Source organism: Coregonus clupeaformis, chromosome 12, assembly GCF_020615455.1.
Source record: "Coregonus clupeaformis isolate EN_2021a chromosome 12, ASM2061545v1, whole genome shotgun sequence".
Lineage (NCBI taxonomy): Eukaryota > Metazoa > Chordata > Actinopteri > Salmoniformes > Salmonidae > Coregonus > Coregonus clupeaformis.
In genome coordinates, this window is record NC_059203.1 from 10,042,542 (window position 1) to 10,062,461 (window position 19,920).

General features: G+C 43.5%; 1 protein-coding gene across 1 annotated transcript in view; it reads right to left on the minus strand.

Annotated features, from left to right (window-relative positions):
- The window catches only part of LOC121577747 (protein-arginine deiminase type-2-like), a 49,196-nt gene extending 30,640 nt beyond the window's left edge, over window positions 1-18,556 (minus strand). The window contains exon 1 of the mRNA XM_041891601.1: window positions 18,468-18,556. Coding sequence (XP_041747535.1) covers window positions 18,468-18,556 — 89 coding nt within the window. The remainder of the gene's footprint in view (window positions 1-18,467) is intronic.
- Window positions 18,557-19,920: the final 1,364 nt, after the last annotated feature.

Here is a 19,920-nt window from a genome sequence, read left to right on the forward strand (position 1 = left end):
TTCTCAACAGAGGGAGCCAAGGTGGGGTATGTCATCACACATCTCACCGGTCGGAGCTCGGTTGTGGGGAACGGCGGAATTCGACCGGCAAACCCCAGCCTGTGCCTCCTTCAGTGCCTTTGAGGAGGAGATGTTAAAGGTCTTTGACCTAGGCTCGCCAACAGCCGAAGCGGTCACAAGCTCTGCTCACCATCCGTCAGGGCAATCGGACAGTGGCAGACTTCTCCATTGACTTTCGTACCCTGGCCAGTCAAAGCTCGTTTAACCCAGAGGCACTGGTGCAAGCCTTCCTCCATAGCCTGGCGGACTATATCAAGGACGAGCTTGTTTCCCATGACCCGCCCTCAACGCTTGATGCCGCCATTGACCTTGCCGTTCGCATTGACCGCCGTATACAGACCCGGAGGAGGGAGAAGGGCCGTCTCAGTCAACCTGCCATCCGTACTCGGGTCGATACCGCTTCTGTCCAGCCCCTGCCTGTCAAGTCCCATAGCCAACTCAATCAGCCTGAGCCCATGGAGATTGGCCGTGCCTCTCTGACTCCCGAGGAGCGTCGGCGCCGTCTAAGCTCCAACCTTTGCCTCTACTGTGGTGGCGAGAATCACCGTGTCGCTACTTGTCCGGCAAAAGCCGCAGCTCACCAGGTGTAGGGGAGATCCGGGTGAGCTCAACAAGCCTTCAGTCTCCCTCCATCCGAAAGACCCTGCTTCATCTCCGCCTTCAGCTTTCTGACAAGACTCATACATTGGCCGCCCTTGTGGATTCCGGAGCCGAAGCAAACATCATGGACCCTGAGCTTGCACAGCAACTGGGCGTGAACCATCATCAACTGACACAACCCATTCCTGCACGAGCCCTGGATGGGCATCATCTTGGCACTGTCACTCATATCTCCGCCCCTGTGACAATCCTGCTGTCAGGAAACCACCAGGAGTCCATCCAGTTTCACCTCCTACACTCACCTGGCCAACCACTCATTCTTGGATACCCGTGGCTCCGTCAGCACAACCCCCACATCGACTGGGAGACAGGAACAGTCCGTGAGTGGGGAAGGAGTTGTCACCAGACCTGTTTAAGGGGGCCACCCTGCCCGTTCACCGGGGAAGGATCTAGCGCTACCTCCGACATATCCAATGTTCCGGCCTGTTACCACAGCCTGAAAGAGGTGTTCAACAAATCCAAGGCGACATCTCTACCCCCACACAGACCCTATGACTGCGCGATTGATCTCCTGCCTGGCACAGCACCTCCCAAGGGTCGTCTGTATTCACTGTCAGCCCCGGAAAGAAAGGCCATGGAGGACTACATTAATGACTCTCTTGCCTCCGGGATAATTAGACCGTCGTCTTCCCTCGCAGGAGCGGGATTCTTCTTTGTCGGCAAGAAGGACGGTTCTCTTCGTCCATGCATAGATTACCGGGGTCTGAACGACATCACGGTTAAGAATCGCTACCCACTGCCCTTACTTTCGTCTGCCTTCGAACTGCTGCAGGGAGCCACTGTATTCACTAAGCTGGACCTTCGCAATGCCTACCATCTGGTGCGGATGAGGGAGGGAGACGAATGGAAGACAGCGTTCAACACACCAACCGGCCACTATGAATATCTCGTCATGCCCTTCGGCCTCACCAATGCCCCAGCAGTTTTTCAAGCCCTAGTGAATGATATCCTCAGGGACATGCTAAATACGTTCGTATTTGTGTACCTTGACGATATTTTAATATTCTCAAAGACACTGTCAGAACACACGCACCACGTCCGGTTGGTCCTGCGCCGCCTGCTGGAGAACTCTCTTTTCGTGAAGGCAGAGAAGTGCGAGTTCCATGCCAAGACCGTTTCATTCCTGGGGTATGTGGTGACCGAGGGCAGCATTCAGATGGATCTCACGAAGGTGTCGGCTGTCACTTCCTGGCCAGTTCCTGAGTCTCGGAAGAAGTTGCAACAGTTCCTGGGCTTTGCCAACTTTATAGGAGATTCATCAGAAACTATAGCACAGTGGCTGCACCCCTCACGGCGCTAACCAGCACTAAACAACCGTACCAATGGACATCAGCTGCTGATAAGGCCTTCAATATCCTCAAGACATGTTTCACTTCTGCTCCCATCCTCCAGATGCCAGATGCAGCAAGGCAGTTTGTGGTGGAGGTAGATGCTTCGGACGTGGGAGTGGGTGCAGTGCTTTCTCAAAGAGCAGCTGAGGATGGCAAGATGCACCCCTGTGCCTTCTACTCCCGTCGGCTAACCCCTGCCGAATGCAACTACGACATTGGGAACCGCGAGCTGTTGGCTGTCAAGCTCGCCCTTGAAGAATGGCGGCACTGGTTAGAGGGGTCAAAGGAACCATTCGTAGTGTGGACAGACCACAAGAACCTGGAGTATATCCAAACAGCCAGGAGGCTGAACTCCCGTCAACAGCGGTGGTCTCTGTTCTTTACGCGCTTCAATTTCACGCTCTCCTACCGCCCGGGATCTCGCAACATCAAACCTGATGCTCTTTCCCGGATGTTTCAGAAGGACGAGACCACCGCCATGACAGCTCCCATTCTTCCCAGCCACTTGGTCGTAGCGGCCCTCACCTGGGAGATCGAGAAGCAGGTCATGGAGGCTCTTCGGGACCAGCCAGGTCCAAGCACCAGCGCCCCCAACCGTCTGTTTGTTCCAGCAAATCTCAGGTCACCTGTGATTCAGTGGGGGCACGAATCCCGTCTGGCCTGTCATCCCGGCATCACTCGCACCCTTCATCTGGTCCGCCAGCGGTTCTGGTGGCGGGGGATGAGACGGGATGTCCGAGGAATTCATCCGAGCTTGTCCCACTTGTAACCGAAACAAGACTCCCAACCAGCCTCCTGCTGGGTTGCTGCAACCCCTACTCATACCCAAGAGGCCCTGGTCCCACGTTTCACTGGACTTTGTTACGGGCCTTCCGCCCTCTGACGGACACACAGTCATCCTTACCATTGTTGACCGCTTTAGTAAGATGACCCACTTCGTGCCCCCTTCCCAAACTACCCTCTGCTAAAGAGACCTCCCAGGTGGTCCTGGAACATGTGTTTCGTATCCATGGCCTACCCCAGGATATAGTGTCAGACCGGGGCCCGCAATTCTCAGCAACCTTTTGGAAGGAGTTCTGTCATCTCCTTGGGGCCACCGCCAGCCTATCGTCTGGATTCCACCCGCAGTCAAACGGCCAGACTGAACGCATGAACCAGGAGCTGGAGAAGGCACTGAGGTGTGTGGCTTCCCAAAATCCCCGGGCCTGGGCTCAACACCTGCTCTGGGTGGAATATGCCCATAATTCACTCACCAGTTCCTCCACCGGGCTCTCCCCCTTTCAGTGTGTCTACGGGTATCAACCTCCACTGTTTGCCAGCCAGGAGGCGGATGCCACCTGTCCGTCTGCTCTTGCGTATGCCCTGCCGCTGCCGCCGCACTTGGGCCCAGGCTCGCACTGTGCTCCTGAAGTCTGGAACCAGCTACGCCGTCGGTGCCAACCGACGGAGGACCCCAGCACCTACTTACCGGGTTGGTCAGAAGGTCTGGCTGTCTGCCCGGGATCTGCCGCTGCGGGTTGTATCACGAAAGCTGGCCCCCTCGCTTCATTGGTCCTTTTCCTGTGCAGAAAGTCATCAGTCCAACGGCGGTCCGACTTCAGTTGCCCGCTTCCATGCGGGTCCACCCCACCTTCCACGTCTCCAAGGTCAAGCCGGTCCATGAAAGTCCCCTGGTCCCTGCAGCTCCGGCGCCACCTCCTCCGCGCCTCGTAGATGGCGGTCCTGTCTTCACCGTCCCGGCGGCTGCTCCGCTCTAGGCGAAGGGGTAGGGGTCTCCAGTACCTCGTTGATTGGGAGGGATATGGTCCAGAGGAGAGGACCTGGATCCCGGCCAGGAGGATAGTGGACCGGACCCTTATCACTGACTTCCACCGACTACATCCTGATCAGCCTGCAATCCGTAGGGGCCGTCCAAGAGGGGTTCCTAGCCGTCCGGCCCGCCCTGCTCCTGTCTCAGTGCCTGTCCTGTCTCCCGACCGTGACCCTCCAGCTCCTTCTGAGGATGAGGAGATTCACTCGGACCGCTCGGAGGAGTTCTGACCCGCCGCCTGCTCCCCTCCACCCTCCCGGCATGATGTTGTTCTTGGGACTTCTGGGGCCGTCCCTTGGGGGGGGTCCTGTCATGAGCACTCTCTCTCCCTGGTAGCAACATTAATTGCATTCAATTATCTTCCACTCTGCTCACCTCCCTCTCTCTACTCAGCCTAACTAGCTCCACCTGCCCTGCTCTGCTCTTGTTACCTGGCCAGCTGCACTGCATTTCCCACTCACCATCCTCACCTTGCCTCACTCTGTTCTAATTACTCTGCCAGCTGAACTGCATTTCCCCACTACCTCTCCCAGTATATCAAGCCCTGGTTTTCAGCCAAGCCCTGTCAGATCGTCTTCAAACCCGGACCAGTAACCTGCCTGTCTGCGCTCTGACTCCTGTTTGTGATACCGATCCTTTCTTGACTGCCTCCTTGTTCTACTGCCCCGTCTATCCCAACCTGCCTTCTGGACCTCGACTACTCTCCGATCTTCAGCCCCTCCGGTAACTCGTTTCTGCCTTCTGTCTCTCACCACGATATTTGCCCAGCCCTGATCTGTACTTCTGCCTGCCATTCATATTGCTGTTGTGTGTGTGTGTTCCCCCAGGTCTCCGACCACCAGATGAGCGTGCCCAGACGTTTCACCACCCTCAGCCCGATACGCCGCTCCATCACTGGGGAACACACACACTAAGCACTTGGACTGGACACCCCCGGACATTTGGTGACCCCCGGAGCACAGGTACCCACAGGAGGACCCTGAAAGACCCCTGACACCCCTGGGACTCCTCTTCCCGCCTGTAACCTTGAATAAAGAACTCTGAATTTGAACTTGCGCTCTTGGGTCCTCTTCTGTGCGTGACATCCATATGAGGTTTCTACCATTAAAAGAGGGGTAGCACTGGACACAGATAAATCTGAATCTAGGTTTGGAAGTAGGGTGGAAAGGGACATGGCGACATTTCATAGTCTGGGAAGCCTATTGGAGGATAAGGCTAAGAGAGAAGGGGGGACTTTTTTCCATGGTATGGTGTAACATTTTTGGCAGATCATATTGATAATATTAGCTATACTTTGATTCCAGATAGTTCAGATAGTATCACTATGCGTTGAAGAATATAAGGGATGCGTTTGGTAGATCTGAAGGAGCTGGATGGTCAGCGAAGTCTTGGTTGCAAGATCAGTTAGGCCCAGTAGGAGCAGTGATGGATTAGATTTTAATGGCAGCTTTGATAGCACTGTGTGTGATGTTTGTAATTTGTTACTGACCTTTGAGAAAGCTATGATATTGAGATAGGTTGGAGTAGTGATGCCTGGAGACAACACTCAGATGCCGTTGTTGACTGTTCCTGATCTGGATGAAGATGGACAAGTGGGACTGGATGGATAAATATCCTTTTTGATTATTTGATCATTTTTCATATTTCTTTTTTCAATATTAGTGTGATTTTAGTATGATTTTATGAATCAAAGGGGGGAATAGGATAATGTGATTCATACATCATTTATATATAATTTTTATATTCTTAGTTGATATTGATGTTTAATTTGAAAGTGTTGTTTTGCAAAAGATACTGTTTGGTCTTTTCTTTTCTTCCAGAAGCATTTGGGGGAAAAGGTAGAGATTGAAATACTCAAACAAGGACAATATGAAGGGACAATATGAAAGGAGAATGACTGGAGGAGATGGAGCAAGGAAGGTGTGGAAAGATTCCGATTCCATCATCAACAATGCATTGGATGTCGAGACTACGGGGGAGATGAAGTGTAGTGGACTACATTCCAGTGTCTGCAATGAAATATAGACATATTTGCATGTGTAATACATCATTTGTGTCATAGTCTTAGGTATAAATTTTTGTAGAATGATATTTGATGTTTTGGATACATGTGGGGAACTTAGATGTTTTTGTTTATTTCGTGAATGCTTAGGGACAGGGAGTCTAGGCAGGGATAGAGGTCCACTATAGGGTCCGATGGGTTGACCAGCCTTAGAGTGGACATTTTGGATAGTATTTTGTTTGCAGGGGCTTACATGTGTATTTAATTGCATCATAGTTTCAAATGCATTGATAAGGATTTATGAATTCATCGGGAGTACCTAGGTGGTTGCCTGGGGCAGAGGGACCGTGAGAGAATTTTACTGTCTTGATTGATGGATGGATTTGGAACGAAGGTTGCCAGACAGTTTTTCGCTCTCACACTCCATAAAGATTTGTTCATATTTCATAGTAATGTATTCACACTTCATAAACATTTATTCATATTTCATAGAAAGGTATTTACACTCTAGAGGAAAATGTTTTTGGTTTAATGTTAAAGATACTCAATAAGATAAATTGTTACTTGTCATAATCCTATTCTGTTTGTTTTCGAGACTGTTTAGTCTCGAAGGGGGGAATGTCGTATATGAAGATTATGACGTTGTTAATGTTTTTAAGTGGAACCGAAGAGGACGTTTATTTTAGTGTCAGAGGGAATGGTTTTAATGTGACACCCCGGATAGGACAGAGAAGTCTGTGTGTTGTAGACAGGGGATTGGACAGTAGAGGGAGCCACCCACATCTTGGGGAGATTATATATACTGGGGGAAAAACGAAGAAGAGGTTAGAGCGACCATTGCAATCTGGGGCGTCGCTCTCCGGGTGGGCATGACACATGTAACTCATGCTGAAATCTTGTGATATGAATAAACTTATGATCAAAGGTTCAGTATGAGCAGACTCCTTTGTTTGACAGCAATGAGCACCAGCATCGGCGCGATAGACGACAGCATATTATTATTATTGTTATTATTATTATTATTATTTTCCTCATAGGGAATTTTAGTAACACTTAAAACAAGGGCTGTGTTTCATGTAAGCTTACCCTGGCGCGATTTTTTGATAAACATGTAAATCTCTCTCGGACAAGGTGCCTTTTATCAATATAGTCGGCTCTATTTACTCTCAGTTTCGAAAAATGCAAATTAGCATCAAAGTAGACATCATGGAAGACTACAAATCCCTGCAAGCTCCTGCACCTTATCTCTAGCTGACACCTTTACTAACAGGTATAGTGTCAATTTAAAAACAGTTCACAGAATTGTCAATTTAAAGAAATGTAGCCAATTTATTCATTACTAAATTTAGCTAACATTTGATAGTTAATCCAGAGATTCTTACCTTTGCTACAATTCGTCAGTCTCGTCCAGATCATCATGGCACTTGTACTTCTTTATGATAGCCACATTAGCAGCTAATTAGCGTTTCATTTTAGGGGGGTATTTACAGGCAAATATATTGATAAGGCACCTTGTCGTAGAGAGATTTACACGGTTATCAAAACGTCACGCCAGGGTAAGCCCACACGAAACACAGCCCTTATTTTAAGTGTGTCTAAAATCCCCTATGGGAAAAATGAATGGTGGAAAAACTATTGAAACCATTTCCTTGTTTGGCCGCTAGGTTTTATGGGTATTATGACTCATACTGTGGTACTCTATACGTTCTTCCATTCACTGCCCAATGGGATTCCTATCTCCTCCTTTCTCTAAAAGTAATGTGAATAAAGGATGGTTTATTAATAGGTCATATGCGTTAATAGGCCATCATTGGGGTTTTATTAATAAAATAAAGTAATCATTAACATACTAAAAACAAATGTAATATACACAACCAAAATATTTGATTTAAGTAAAGTAATGTGAATAAATGATGGTTAGAGCCTAATAAGTGATAGTAAGGGGCAGTCACTACCATTAATTGTTTTATTTTGTGTTGTTACAGCATTGAACCCACATAATGCATTTATTGTTTAAAAAAAAATCTAAACCGAAATTAAAAACCGTGATTATTTTTCAAAAACTGAACAGACTTCAAAAAGCACTAGTTGCTCTACACTACAAAATGCCAAAATGAACACTTGCAAAGCATTCTGGGTATTATTCTAATGAGCTCCGCCCCCAGCAAACACCACATTTCGTTGGTCCGGACCAAATTTGAACCAATCATATACGTCTAGGTTTCAAAGTTTGGACAGCACAGTACAGCACAGTACATTAGAGCCCAGTAGTTTAGTTCAGTACAGAAGAGTACAGTACAGTAAAATACAGTAGGGTACAGTACAATATAGTACATATCCTGTACTTTACTGTACTATACTAGATTGTACTGTACTTCACTGTACATTACTGTGCTCTACTGTCTACACTTGTGAAACAAGTTTGGTTCAGATTTAGTCTGGACTGGATGTCTGTGGACGTTGAAATCAAGGCTGGTCCAAACCGGACCAAAAAACGACATCTGTGGACGTTGTAATCAAGACAAGGACGGACACAACACATTTCAACGTCCATGGACGGTGCTCACTAGGCGGTTACAAAATTTATGCTCTGGCTTAGTTACTGTACTGCACGCAACCAGCCCCATACAGAATCGGCAATGGAAACATGTGGCACAACATTGTATCACAGAGTTTCTAAACCTAGAGGCGCAACATCGTAAGACTTCCGGGAAAGCTTGCGAAACAGACCAAACAGACCACACCGGGGTTTGAGAAGTCAATGAGAAGTGAAATTTTTCCTTAGTTGTTAATTATCCCAATATCTAAAAAGGCACAACCTAGATTTCAGACAATGTCTGAACTAGTTGAACATGCTATTACTCAAACCTTGTGAAAGTGACAAACTGAAATGTGTTTATTTTCGTCAAAAACAACTTTATAGCGAAGGAGTGCCTTTGATGGCCTGCACATGCGCAGTTCGGCGCGAGACGACCGTTAGACCCGATGACGTGTTTCTACGCATGAGTTTATCTATATCTATCTAATAATAATAATAATAAAAAATAAAAATAAAAAACATTGTAAAGTGGTTGTCCCACTGGCTATCATAAGGTGAATGCACCAATTTGTAAGTCGCTCTGGATAAGAGCGTCTGCTAAATGACGTAAATGTACAATGTAAATCTAGCCAACGTCGCCATGACATCGCCTACAAGTGTGATCGGGGATTTCTATTGGAGAAGCAATTTTACCCCATATTCATACTGTACTGTCTTTGATTGTATCTTAATTCTGCAATATGTAACTTTTTGGGAGACCAGAACAAATTGACATAGAAATATGAGTTATAGATCTGTCATTCTCATTGAAAGCAAGTCTAAGAAGCCGTTGATCTTTGTTCACCAGCTTCAAAACAGCTGAAAATACAGTATTCTTGGTTATGGAAAATATATTTCACAGCTGTTTAGATGGTACAATGATTATCTACACTACCCATATGGGAAAGTAATATGGCAATATAAATTATGTTTTATATGGGCATATATGGTGGAAACATATGCCCATATATGCTTATATACTGCATGTATCCACACAAATAAGTACATACAGTATGTCACATATGTTGACATATACAAGAACTGTCAGTTTTTATATGTGACATATTTCTGCCTTACACACACACACACACACACACACACACACACACACACACACACACACACACACACACACACACACACACACACACACACACACACACACACACACACACACACACACACACACACACACACACACACACACATATAAAATACTTATATGTAGTCCCCTCTAGCTCAGTTGGTAGAGCATGGCGCTTGCAACGCCAGGGTTGTGGGTTCGTTTCCCACGGGGGGCCAGTATGAAAATGTATGCATTCACTAACTGTAAGTCGCTCTGGATAAGAGCGTCTGCTAAATGACTAAAATGTAAATGTAATATGTTCATATACTGTATGTGTGACACAGAGTATTCAAATGTTTATTACATATATGTCACAATATGTGTTAGCATATGTTATGTTAGAAATTGCGTAATTCAAATCTGGTATTGGAATAAGAGAAAACATAATCAAGAGATATTCAATCCAAGCTAAATTTATTATATGCAAAATGTATTTATGATAAGTATGAAGGTTCGTATACGGGCTCACTGAAAAACCACGCAGGGCCGACAGAGAACTAGAATTATTGTTTACAGATTCTTTCTCAAATACTCTGACAGAAAGCCTCCACCTCTTCTGTTGGCCAACCAGAGCAAAGGACTGAGTGTGGTCCAGACTCCATTCAGCCAATCCGTTGGCGCAGGGGTTGGTCCCAACTCCTCGGCACTCCATTTGTTGCCAGGCATAGTTGCTATGATAATAACCTGCGGAGTCAGCACCAAAAAGACACCATTCCACTGTACTCCATGTTCAAGGACAGTTTCACAGACTACAAAGAGAGAGTGTTCGCATCTGCAAGAAACACAAGTCTTATCTGTCCTACCCCCAACGTTCCCCACATGAATAACAGCCTGTTATGTGAAACAATCCATATCAGTACAGTGCTCCTCATTAATGCATTCCTTCCAAGCTATTCATCACATACAGATCCAATTATGAGAAAAATAAAACCCAACAATTCCCCCTTTTGACACCCTCTAGGGTGTCACTCATTAAAATACAATACAAACAAAAATAAACACTTTTATTAATAGACAATTTGATAATAAAAGTCCTTCAGTCCTTCCATCTACACCCAACTTGCAAACGGTTGGCCACAAGTCACCCAGGCACTTCAAACCTTCACATAAGGAAAGACAAACATTCTCAATGGTTAACTTGATTAATAAAGCATAAAACACAGGATTAATAGAACACAAAACATAAGATTATTAAAACATAAAACACCAACAGGTAAATTTTGGCCCCCTTTAGACACCCTCTAGAGTGTCACTCCACCAAGCCTGGTAGGTCATATCCTTCATTCCTTAGGTCGGAGTCCGGGATTGGGCCGTATCTCACCATCTGTTTGGAAACCACCTTCTCCATCTCCTTTTCTCACCAACCCTCAGACACAGGAAATAAGACAACATCCACAAAGAACAAGTATACCCATAGAAGCTATAACTTCACCCAGAATAGTTACAACAATAGTTTTCCATTTACCAAATATGTTATCAAACCAACCGTTTATGGAGCTATCAATACCAGAGTTCTCAACCAGTTCGTTCGCCAGCGTGGTGATGGCCACTCAAGCGCTTTGGTCACGGGCCCGTCCGGTGCTATATTGTTGGAGATGAAAGTACAGCACATATATCCAAACAGAACACAAACCCCGTCCCGCTCAGCCACAAGCATATCTAAAGCTATTCTATTCTGCCATGTCATTAAGCTAGTTGCCGCTGTCTGCTCAGCTAATCCCTTTATTGCATCACGAGTGTGGTTTATAAATCTTTTGCTGGTTATATTAAATATAATTTATCCAATCTACATTTTTATTAATTGTTGACCACCAGAAAATACTTGATTCAAACCCAGCTGCGATCTGATTCCTAGCTTTGAATTGTTTTGGAACCCCTCGGGGTACTCCTATCCCATCAATATATATATCCTTTCATCAAAGGATTCCTGGAGGAGGTCCTACTTTCTACGTGACAACTCACCAGTCTCTGACACGTTTGATTGTTTACATATGTAGTTGAGTTCACAATCAGTTATCACCACACATCCATCAGATGTCAGCACGGGTCTGGTTTTGGTTCCTAAAATCCTCTGGCTGCAACAAAGAGGAGAGATTAGTCATGGTCTCTTTTAGTTGTGATATTCTCTGTGTGGGAGCAGGAGCTAAGATGCCCTACCCTGTATCCTATCTTATTAGTCCTAGAAAAACAATAAGAATCCCCTGTGACTTCAAACTGAGGCAACCCAGGTCGGGATGACTTTGTTATCGGGGGAAACAGATAGTGCAAGTTACCATAAGACTCTTTCACCACATTCCCAGGTGGCTTGCATGGAGGATAAACCTGACAGAGAGTCAAAGCCTGTCAAGGGGAACGGAGTAGTTGTTAACCTTGGTTTGGCTGTCCTACAGGCATAACAGTCCTCTTTAGACCGTATACTGAATCCATTCCAACCACAGGTTAAAATCTATTTACTCCGTCTCCATCTGTACTACTTCCTTCAGGTCTATAGTTTGCACTATCTCACTACCTCCCTCAGACAGGTTTACTCTATAGGGTGCCCCAGTTGAAGAAGATATCTCACTTGTCAGGTCTGTAATCTGTTTTAGCATAATTCAGACTTTCAGACAGTACCTACCCTTATATGAGTCGCACTGCCATTTCTGATAATTCCCTACTTTCACAACCCTAAACTGTGTATGGAGATTGGTGATGTCCTTCCCTAAAGTCCCTAGTATTTCCCTTTTCCTACGTCTAGCTGTCTCCTATGCCTTTTCAACGTGTGTTAGGTTAACTACCACTTCTGGCTGAAACAGGAGGGTCCGTGTGTGTTAGGAATATGGCCCCCACAATCAGACAGCTACCTACCGTCGAGAGACCTGTGAATCCCCACCCTCGCCCTGAGAACATGTCAGACGCCAGAGGCCAACCCATTGCTTCACCTTCTATCGAACTCACACAGGGATGATCAGACAGGGTAAGGGAATCTTCGTTAAGGAGCCAACCCCCGAGCCCTAATGGTGATCGGATCTTTCTCCTAACTCTGTGTTTGTTCGTCAGGTGTAGCTGGGTTTACCTTTTTGCAGTGAGTGACATGCACCCAAATGGATCTCTCAGCTATTCTGCTGGCAAAGGCAGTACTTGGTAGGGCCCTTCCCGCCAGGACTGCTTCAGTCTCCTGGTTAGATAGAGTGGGTCACCTTCTCCTTTAGTTCACCTGTGGGGCACAAAACCTCTGACATACAGGTGTGGTTAATAAACTATCATACATGTTTTTTTTTGTTTTTTTAAAAGTATTTTGTCCTCTCCTTCGTATATATTTAATATTTAATCCAACCATCCCCATTTTTGACACATGATTTGGCCATGTGTCAATATTACCACCTACCTAAACAATCACTTTGGTAATATTGGTAATTCATTATCCAGTTGCCATTCCTCCACTCTGTCTTCTGTTATTTAATGGTTCAAATCAAATATATTATTACCAAATTATAATCTTCTTCACACTTTGCACAGTATTACAAATTACCCTCAACTTAGTAAAATAAACTATCTTAAAGTCCTCCTCTCATGCCTTTAGAATTTACTAGTGTGGATGATTAAAATAACACCAGAATGTTGAAATCATTTAACGAACTGTTTAATCCCATAGTATACTAAACATTACCATTATTCTAAATATTTCATAAATGTTAGTTATCCCAAGTGTTCATTAAGTCCTCATGACATTCATTCTCATAAGAAATCATATATACCCCAAACTCAGCCAAAACCTAAAAACTCCATAAAATTCACTGTGTGTGTGCTCCTCTAAGACCTATCACCCTTGACCTGCTGAAACCCCCCCAAAATTGAAACAACAAGGCTTTATAAACATCATACTAGGTGTGTTGTTTTTTGTTTGAAAAACCCAATTTGAAAAACAACCACAAATAGCCAGGCCTTAATTTGGTAGCTCACTTTTATGACCTAAATACTGCCTAACTTCACTACTGCTCCCCTAGCCCTAGGCAACATTCCAACGAGATGAGCTAATCTCTTTCTCCTGGTTATCCCCAGTCTTAACCCATCAATAATTGTTTGTATCAATCTAATTCCTCATTTCCCGCTAAACCATTTCAGTTCGCTATTCAATTTATTTAACTGTTCTCTCTGATTATGCCCTAATTAATAAAACAACTACTTGCTATCGTTGATTAGCATACATTTAATGATGTTTCTACCATCTGAACTGTACTGTCTCTCACCCTCCCCTTGCTCCTTCGGGGAGAGCGCATGGTAACCATATAACATATTTTCATAGACTTTTCTAGAATACTTCCATTTAAGCTATCTAATTCAACCTTTCACATTTCTCAATCCACATAGTAATCTAGGTATATAGCCCCACTGCGAAAGCTTTGTCTACTGTCCCTACCTGTGTTCGAACCAGGGACATCGCCAGTCACTCCACACCATCTACGATTCTCTCAAAGTAAATACTTTCACGTCGCACATCCAGCCACGTCATCACCCCCGTCTAGCCAGCCCTTCCGTCTCAAACACCCTATTAGCAAAAATAAAACACACTCTCTAACAGCGTTCTGCATTTACCTCTATCATCGGGTTTAAGAACTAACGTAACAACATTAACTATTCTCTATTGCTGTAGTAACGTCTTGTTTGGTTCAGTTTATTTATTACGGAGTGTCCATAATACTATAATAATACATAATCGAATTCCCCTCATGCATACAGATTTCACCTTATGCCATTGAAATGCCAAATAAACCATAATAGTTCAATGGAGCCCCCTATTGGCTCTCCCCTACCTATACATTACTTCCATAACCACATTAGTTATGGTCCGATTAGCAATTAAACCTTATCACATGATCAAACAACGCCACAACCTTAAACTCATATGGGGCGGCAGGCAGCTTAGTGATCAGTAGCGCCGCGCCAACAACCGAGAGGTCGCCGGTTCCAATCCCCGAGCCGACCAGGTGAAAAAATCTGCCGATGTGCCCTCGAGCAAGGCACTCAACCTCCAATCGCTCCTGCAAGTCGCTCTGGACAAGAGCGTCTGCCAAATCACCAAAAATGCAAATGTAAATATTCTCTACTTTCTCACCCATCTCATCCCTCGTCAGAAACCCACAGGCACCTCTCAAATAATCACCCCGTGGTGTTCCCAGCCAACTCCAGTCTTTCCTCGCTCCAAAAGCCACACTTTCGCTCTCTCCAGCCCCTCCCCTCGCAACTCTCTCTTCAGCTTTTGAGGAGCTGTGTTTCCAATATTCTGTCGTTATTTAAGGTACTTTAATCTAGTTATTTAAATCAAATTATTCCCACCTAATTAGTCAAAGCTGGTGCATATTTATATTTCAACGATAAGCCGAATTATTTCAGTCTAATTGTTTAACCAGTATTTTGCAGGGTCAAACATCAAACGTTAAATCAAATAATAAACCAAAAAGCCTCAACCCAAGCACCTATAACCAGAATTATGCTATGTCTAACACCAAACGGCACAGTTCAAACATATCAGCTCAACCGTTTCAGTTCAGTCACACAATTCATCACTTTAGCTTTATGTTCCCAATTGTTTTAACGGGTTATATGGTTTAAGCAACCACAAACCCAACAGTTATCCCCAAATTATACAGTTTGGACAGGCACAGACGTCTTTGATTCCCAATTAGTTTTCTATCAAGGTATACTGGTTTATCATTCACACTCTCATTCATACGACCACACTCTCACTGTCTAACCTTTTATCATGCTTCCTATGATTTTTAAGTCATAAACCGTACTGTCACACCACTTGTGTAGAATATATTCTATGGGAGTCAGACCCCTCTAACCATAGTTCACTACTTATTTAAAACACCTCCTATGGGAGTCACACCCTCTAACCATAGGTCACACCATTTATTTAAAATACATCCTATGGGAGTCACACCCTCTAACCATAGGTCACACTGTTTATTTAAAATACATCCTATGGGAGTCACACCCTCTAACCATAGGTCACACTGTTTATTTAAAATACATCCTATGGGAGTCACACCCTCTAACCATAGGTCACACTGTTTTTTTTAAAATACATCCTATGGGAGTCACACCCTCTAACCATAGGTCACACTGTTTAATTAAAATACATCCTATGGGAGTCACACCCTCTAACCATAGGTCACACTGTTTATTTAAAATACATCCTATGGGAGTCACACCCTCTAACCATAGGTCACACTGTTTATTTAAAATACATCCTATGGGGAGTCACACCCTCTAACCATAGGTCACACTGTTTAATTAAAATACATCCTATGGGAGTCACACCCTCTAACCATAGGTCACACTGTTTATTTAAAATACATCCTATGGGAGTCACACCCTCTAACCATAGGTCACACTGTTTATTTAAAATACATCCTATGGGAGTCACACCCTCTAACCATAGGTCACACTGTTTATTTAAAATACATCCTATGGGAGTCACACCCTCTAACCATAGGTCACACTGTTTAATTAAAATACATCCTATGGGAGTCACACCCTCTAACCATAGGTCACACTGTTTAATTAAAATACATCCTATGGGAGTCACACCTCTAACCATAGGTCACACTGTTTAATTAAAATACATCCTATGGGAGTCACACCCTCTAACCATAGGTCACACTGTTTATTCGCTTTTAAAGTGCCACCTATGAACCTCTAGTCATAGTTTGCACTCCCATGGGTTTAACCATCACAATTATCAAACATTTGCATAGTATATTATGAAATCGAAATAGTATACTGTAATTGTTATTTATAGTACAATAGGGTTCACTTACATCAAACAGGTGCTTCACAAAATTAATTTGGATAAAGCCAATGTGCAAAACTTCAGTTATATTACAATAGGTGTTTTGCTTACCTTTTTAGAAGCCCGGGCGATTTGTGAAACACATCGTTCGATGACAGTGATGTCCAATAGGCTGGGTGAATTCCAGCGAAGTTCCGCCACCAGATCACAGTCGGAGGTCACCAATTGTTAGAAATTGCGTAATTCAAATCTGGTATTGGAATAAGAATCAAGAGATCTTCAATCCAAGCTTAATTTATTATATGCAAAATGTATGTATGATAAGTATGAAGGTTCGTATATACGGGTCCACTGAAATACCACGCAGGGCACTCAGTTAACTAGAATTATTGTTTACAGATTCTTTCTCAAATACTCTGACAGAAAGCCTCCACCTCTTCTGTTGGCCAACCAGAGCAAAGGACTGAGTGTGGTCCAGACTCCATTCAGCCAATCCGTTGGCGCAGGGGTTGGTCCCAACTCCTCGGCACTCCATTTGTTGCCAGGCATAGTTGCTATGATAATAACCTGCGGAGTCAGCACCGAAAAGACACCATTCCACTGTACTCCATGTTCAAGGACAGTTTCACAGACTACAAAGAGAGAGTGTTCGCATCTGCAAGAAACACAAGTCTTATCTGTCCTACCCCCAACGTTCCCCACATGAATAACAGCCTGTTATGTGAAACAATCCATATCAGTACAGTGCTCCTCATTAATGCATTCCTTCCAAGCTATTCATCACATACAGATCCAATTATGAGAAAAATAAAACCCAACAGTTACGGGAGCATTATTTCAGTGATACTTGTAGTCCTGGTAATAAAACGTTAGAACAAACGACACAAAACACTAAACTTAATCCTATTACATTTTTTTTCTCTCATCGCTTCTCAATTCAGCCATTTTACTGTTTTAAGTCGTTCCCACTTTGTTGCACCCCGGAAGGGCTTTATGACAGCATCTTTGGGGGGAAAGCAACAAACATAAGACAAAGAGCACATGTAATTTGTGTGTATTTGTATTTCTTTTGTACACATTTTTGTACACGCTGCTATTTCCCTGTTTTGCCTTCTTGCCAGGTCGCCCTCACAAAATAGGTTTTTACCTCAATGGGTCTTACCTGGTTAAATAAAGGTTAAATATTTTATTTTTTTACATAAAACAGTAAGGGGTTGGGGTCATTAAAAAAAATTGGAAAATCCTTTATGTGAAAAGTATATTTCCCTGTTTTTGAGAGGAGCTGCGCTAACCTAACGACATGCTAACTTCAATAATCTCCAACTGCCCGCAAAGACATAAAAATTTTTTTCCATGAGTTCGTCTGACTGGGTAAGTAAAAAAACATATTAGAAAATAATTCATACCTATGTGTGAGATTTATATATTGTTTTTCTTATAACTGTCATGTAAAATTTCAAAGCAATAAATGCATTGAGAAAAAAAATAACGAATGTTCCGAGTACATTTTGCATGACGAAAATACATATCACTGTTATCATTTTTTTGTATGGGGGTGTAATTTTATCAACCAGGAAATGGCGGAGCGAGTTCCGCAAAGTGCACCTTTAATTACAGAGTAGCATGGCCCTATAGCCTACAATTTCGGAAACGAAATAAAGCAAAATAGACTTATGCAGCGTTCACGTGCTAGTCAAAACTAGGAAACCGGGGACAAACTGGGCTACTGGAGATAATCCATGTATGTGTCAAATTGTATGTGTCACATGCGCCGAATACAACTGGTGTAGACTTTACTGTGAAATGCTTGCTTACCAGCCCTTCCCAACAATGCAGAGTTTAAAAATAGATTACAGCAGTGTGTTTAATGTCAAATAAATTGTCGCCTACACTAGCTAACAATAATAGGGCTACCCAGCTACTACAGTCATACATTTTCGTCATTTAGCAGACGCTCTTATCCAGAGCGATTTACAGTTAGTGAATGCATACATTTTCATACTGGCCCCCCGTGGGAAACGAACCCACAACCCTGGCGTTGCAAGCGCCATGCTCTACCAACTGGGCTACAGTTGTCTTAAGAGACAATTCTATCTGGGTGGGGTAGCATTGACACGCTTACCTGATCAGGTTCACTTTCAACACTGTGCCGACAACGTAAAGAGCCCTCAAAGTTTTCTCAATGTCGAGGCGAAATGTCAGTTGATACATCTGGTCTACTGCGTTGTCGGTGGCTATTCTCTTATTATTAAAGTGCTGGAAGAGATTAGGGTGCCCGGTCAAAGAAACGTGCTCCTGGGAAACATCCATGGTGATAGGCTATATTGCAGAGAAGCAGAATTATGGAATGAGACTTGGCGGTGGAGGGTTTATAGGTCTAAAGTTTGGCCCTATTGTTGAGGGGGTGTTTTACTGCTTGTAATTTGAGGCAGATGAGGCTGCAAAAGATATGTGCAGGAGGACCAGCTGCAGCAGAGGGATTCATGTAAAACCAAGTATCTCAATTACATTTATGGTGTATCCTCCATTTGCTCCCATAAACAAATCCCAACCATGGATTATTTCTACTGGCTCATAGGCTACTTGAAGGTTAAGGAATCATCTTACTATTACTTAAAAACGTTATCTTTATAGCTCTTAAAGAGACAACCAAACATGTAATGATTTCACTCATTTCTGAAAGTTAGTCCCACACATTTTCCATTTTCAATTGCTCATCTCTCATTGTAGAGCCCTATCAGAACAAAAACCAACATACACCCTAAAAGTGTGTGTGTGTGAGAGAGAGAGAGAGAGAGAGAGAGAGAGAGAGAGAGAGAGAGAGAGAGAGAGAGAGAGAGAGAGAGAGAGAGAGAGAGAGAGAGAGAGAGAGAGAGAGAGAGAGAGAGAGAGAGAGGTTAGAAGACACACACACACACATAATTGTAACTAATATCTTATGTTTGTTTTTCAGAGGCTGTGATAATACGATTCCCAGGTGCCATCAAGGGGCAGCTTTTGGACACCAATAAATTGCAAAGATCTGCTTCCAAAGCAGAAATGAATGATTATTGATAACTCCAAAATACCTAGTCATTGTTTTGTTATTTTTGTATTTTAACCAGCTTACTTACACATAATATATTCCAATAGTTTAAAGATATATGATGATTAAATATATTGGAATACATTTGTCAGTTGAAAGCACAGTGTCAAAATGTATATATATACCATACATTTACTTATATTTGTTTTATGGATGGTCACAGTACCTTGTCAAACTGTATTTATATGACATATATTTACTTATATTTAAATATACACTACCAGTCAAAAGTTTGGACACACCTACTTATTCAAGCGTTTTTCTTCATTTTTACTATTTTTTTACATTGTAGAATAATAGTGAAGCCATCAAAACTATGAAATAACACATCAAAATATATGTTATATTTGAGATTCTTCAAATAGCCACCCTTCTTATTGGTGTCCTTTAGTAGTGGTTTCTTTGCAGTAATTCGACCATGAAGGCCTGATTCACACAGTCCTCTCTGAACAGTTGATGTTGAGATGTGTCTGTTACTTGAACTCTGTGA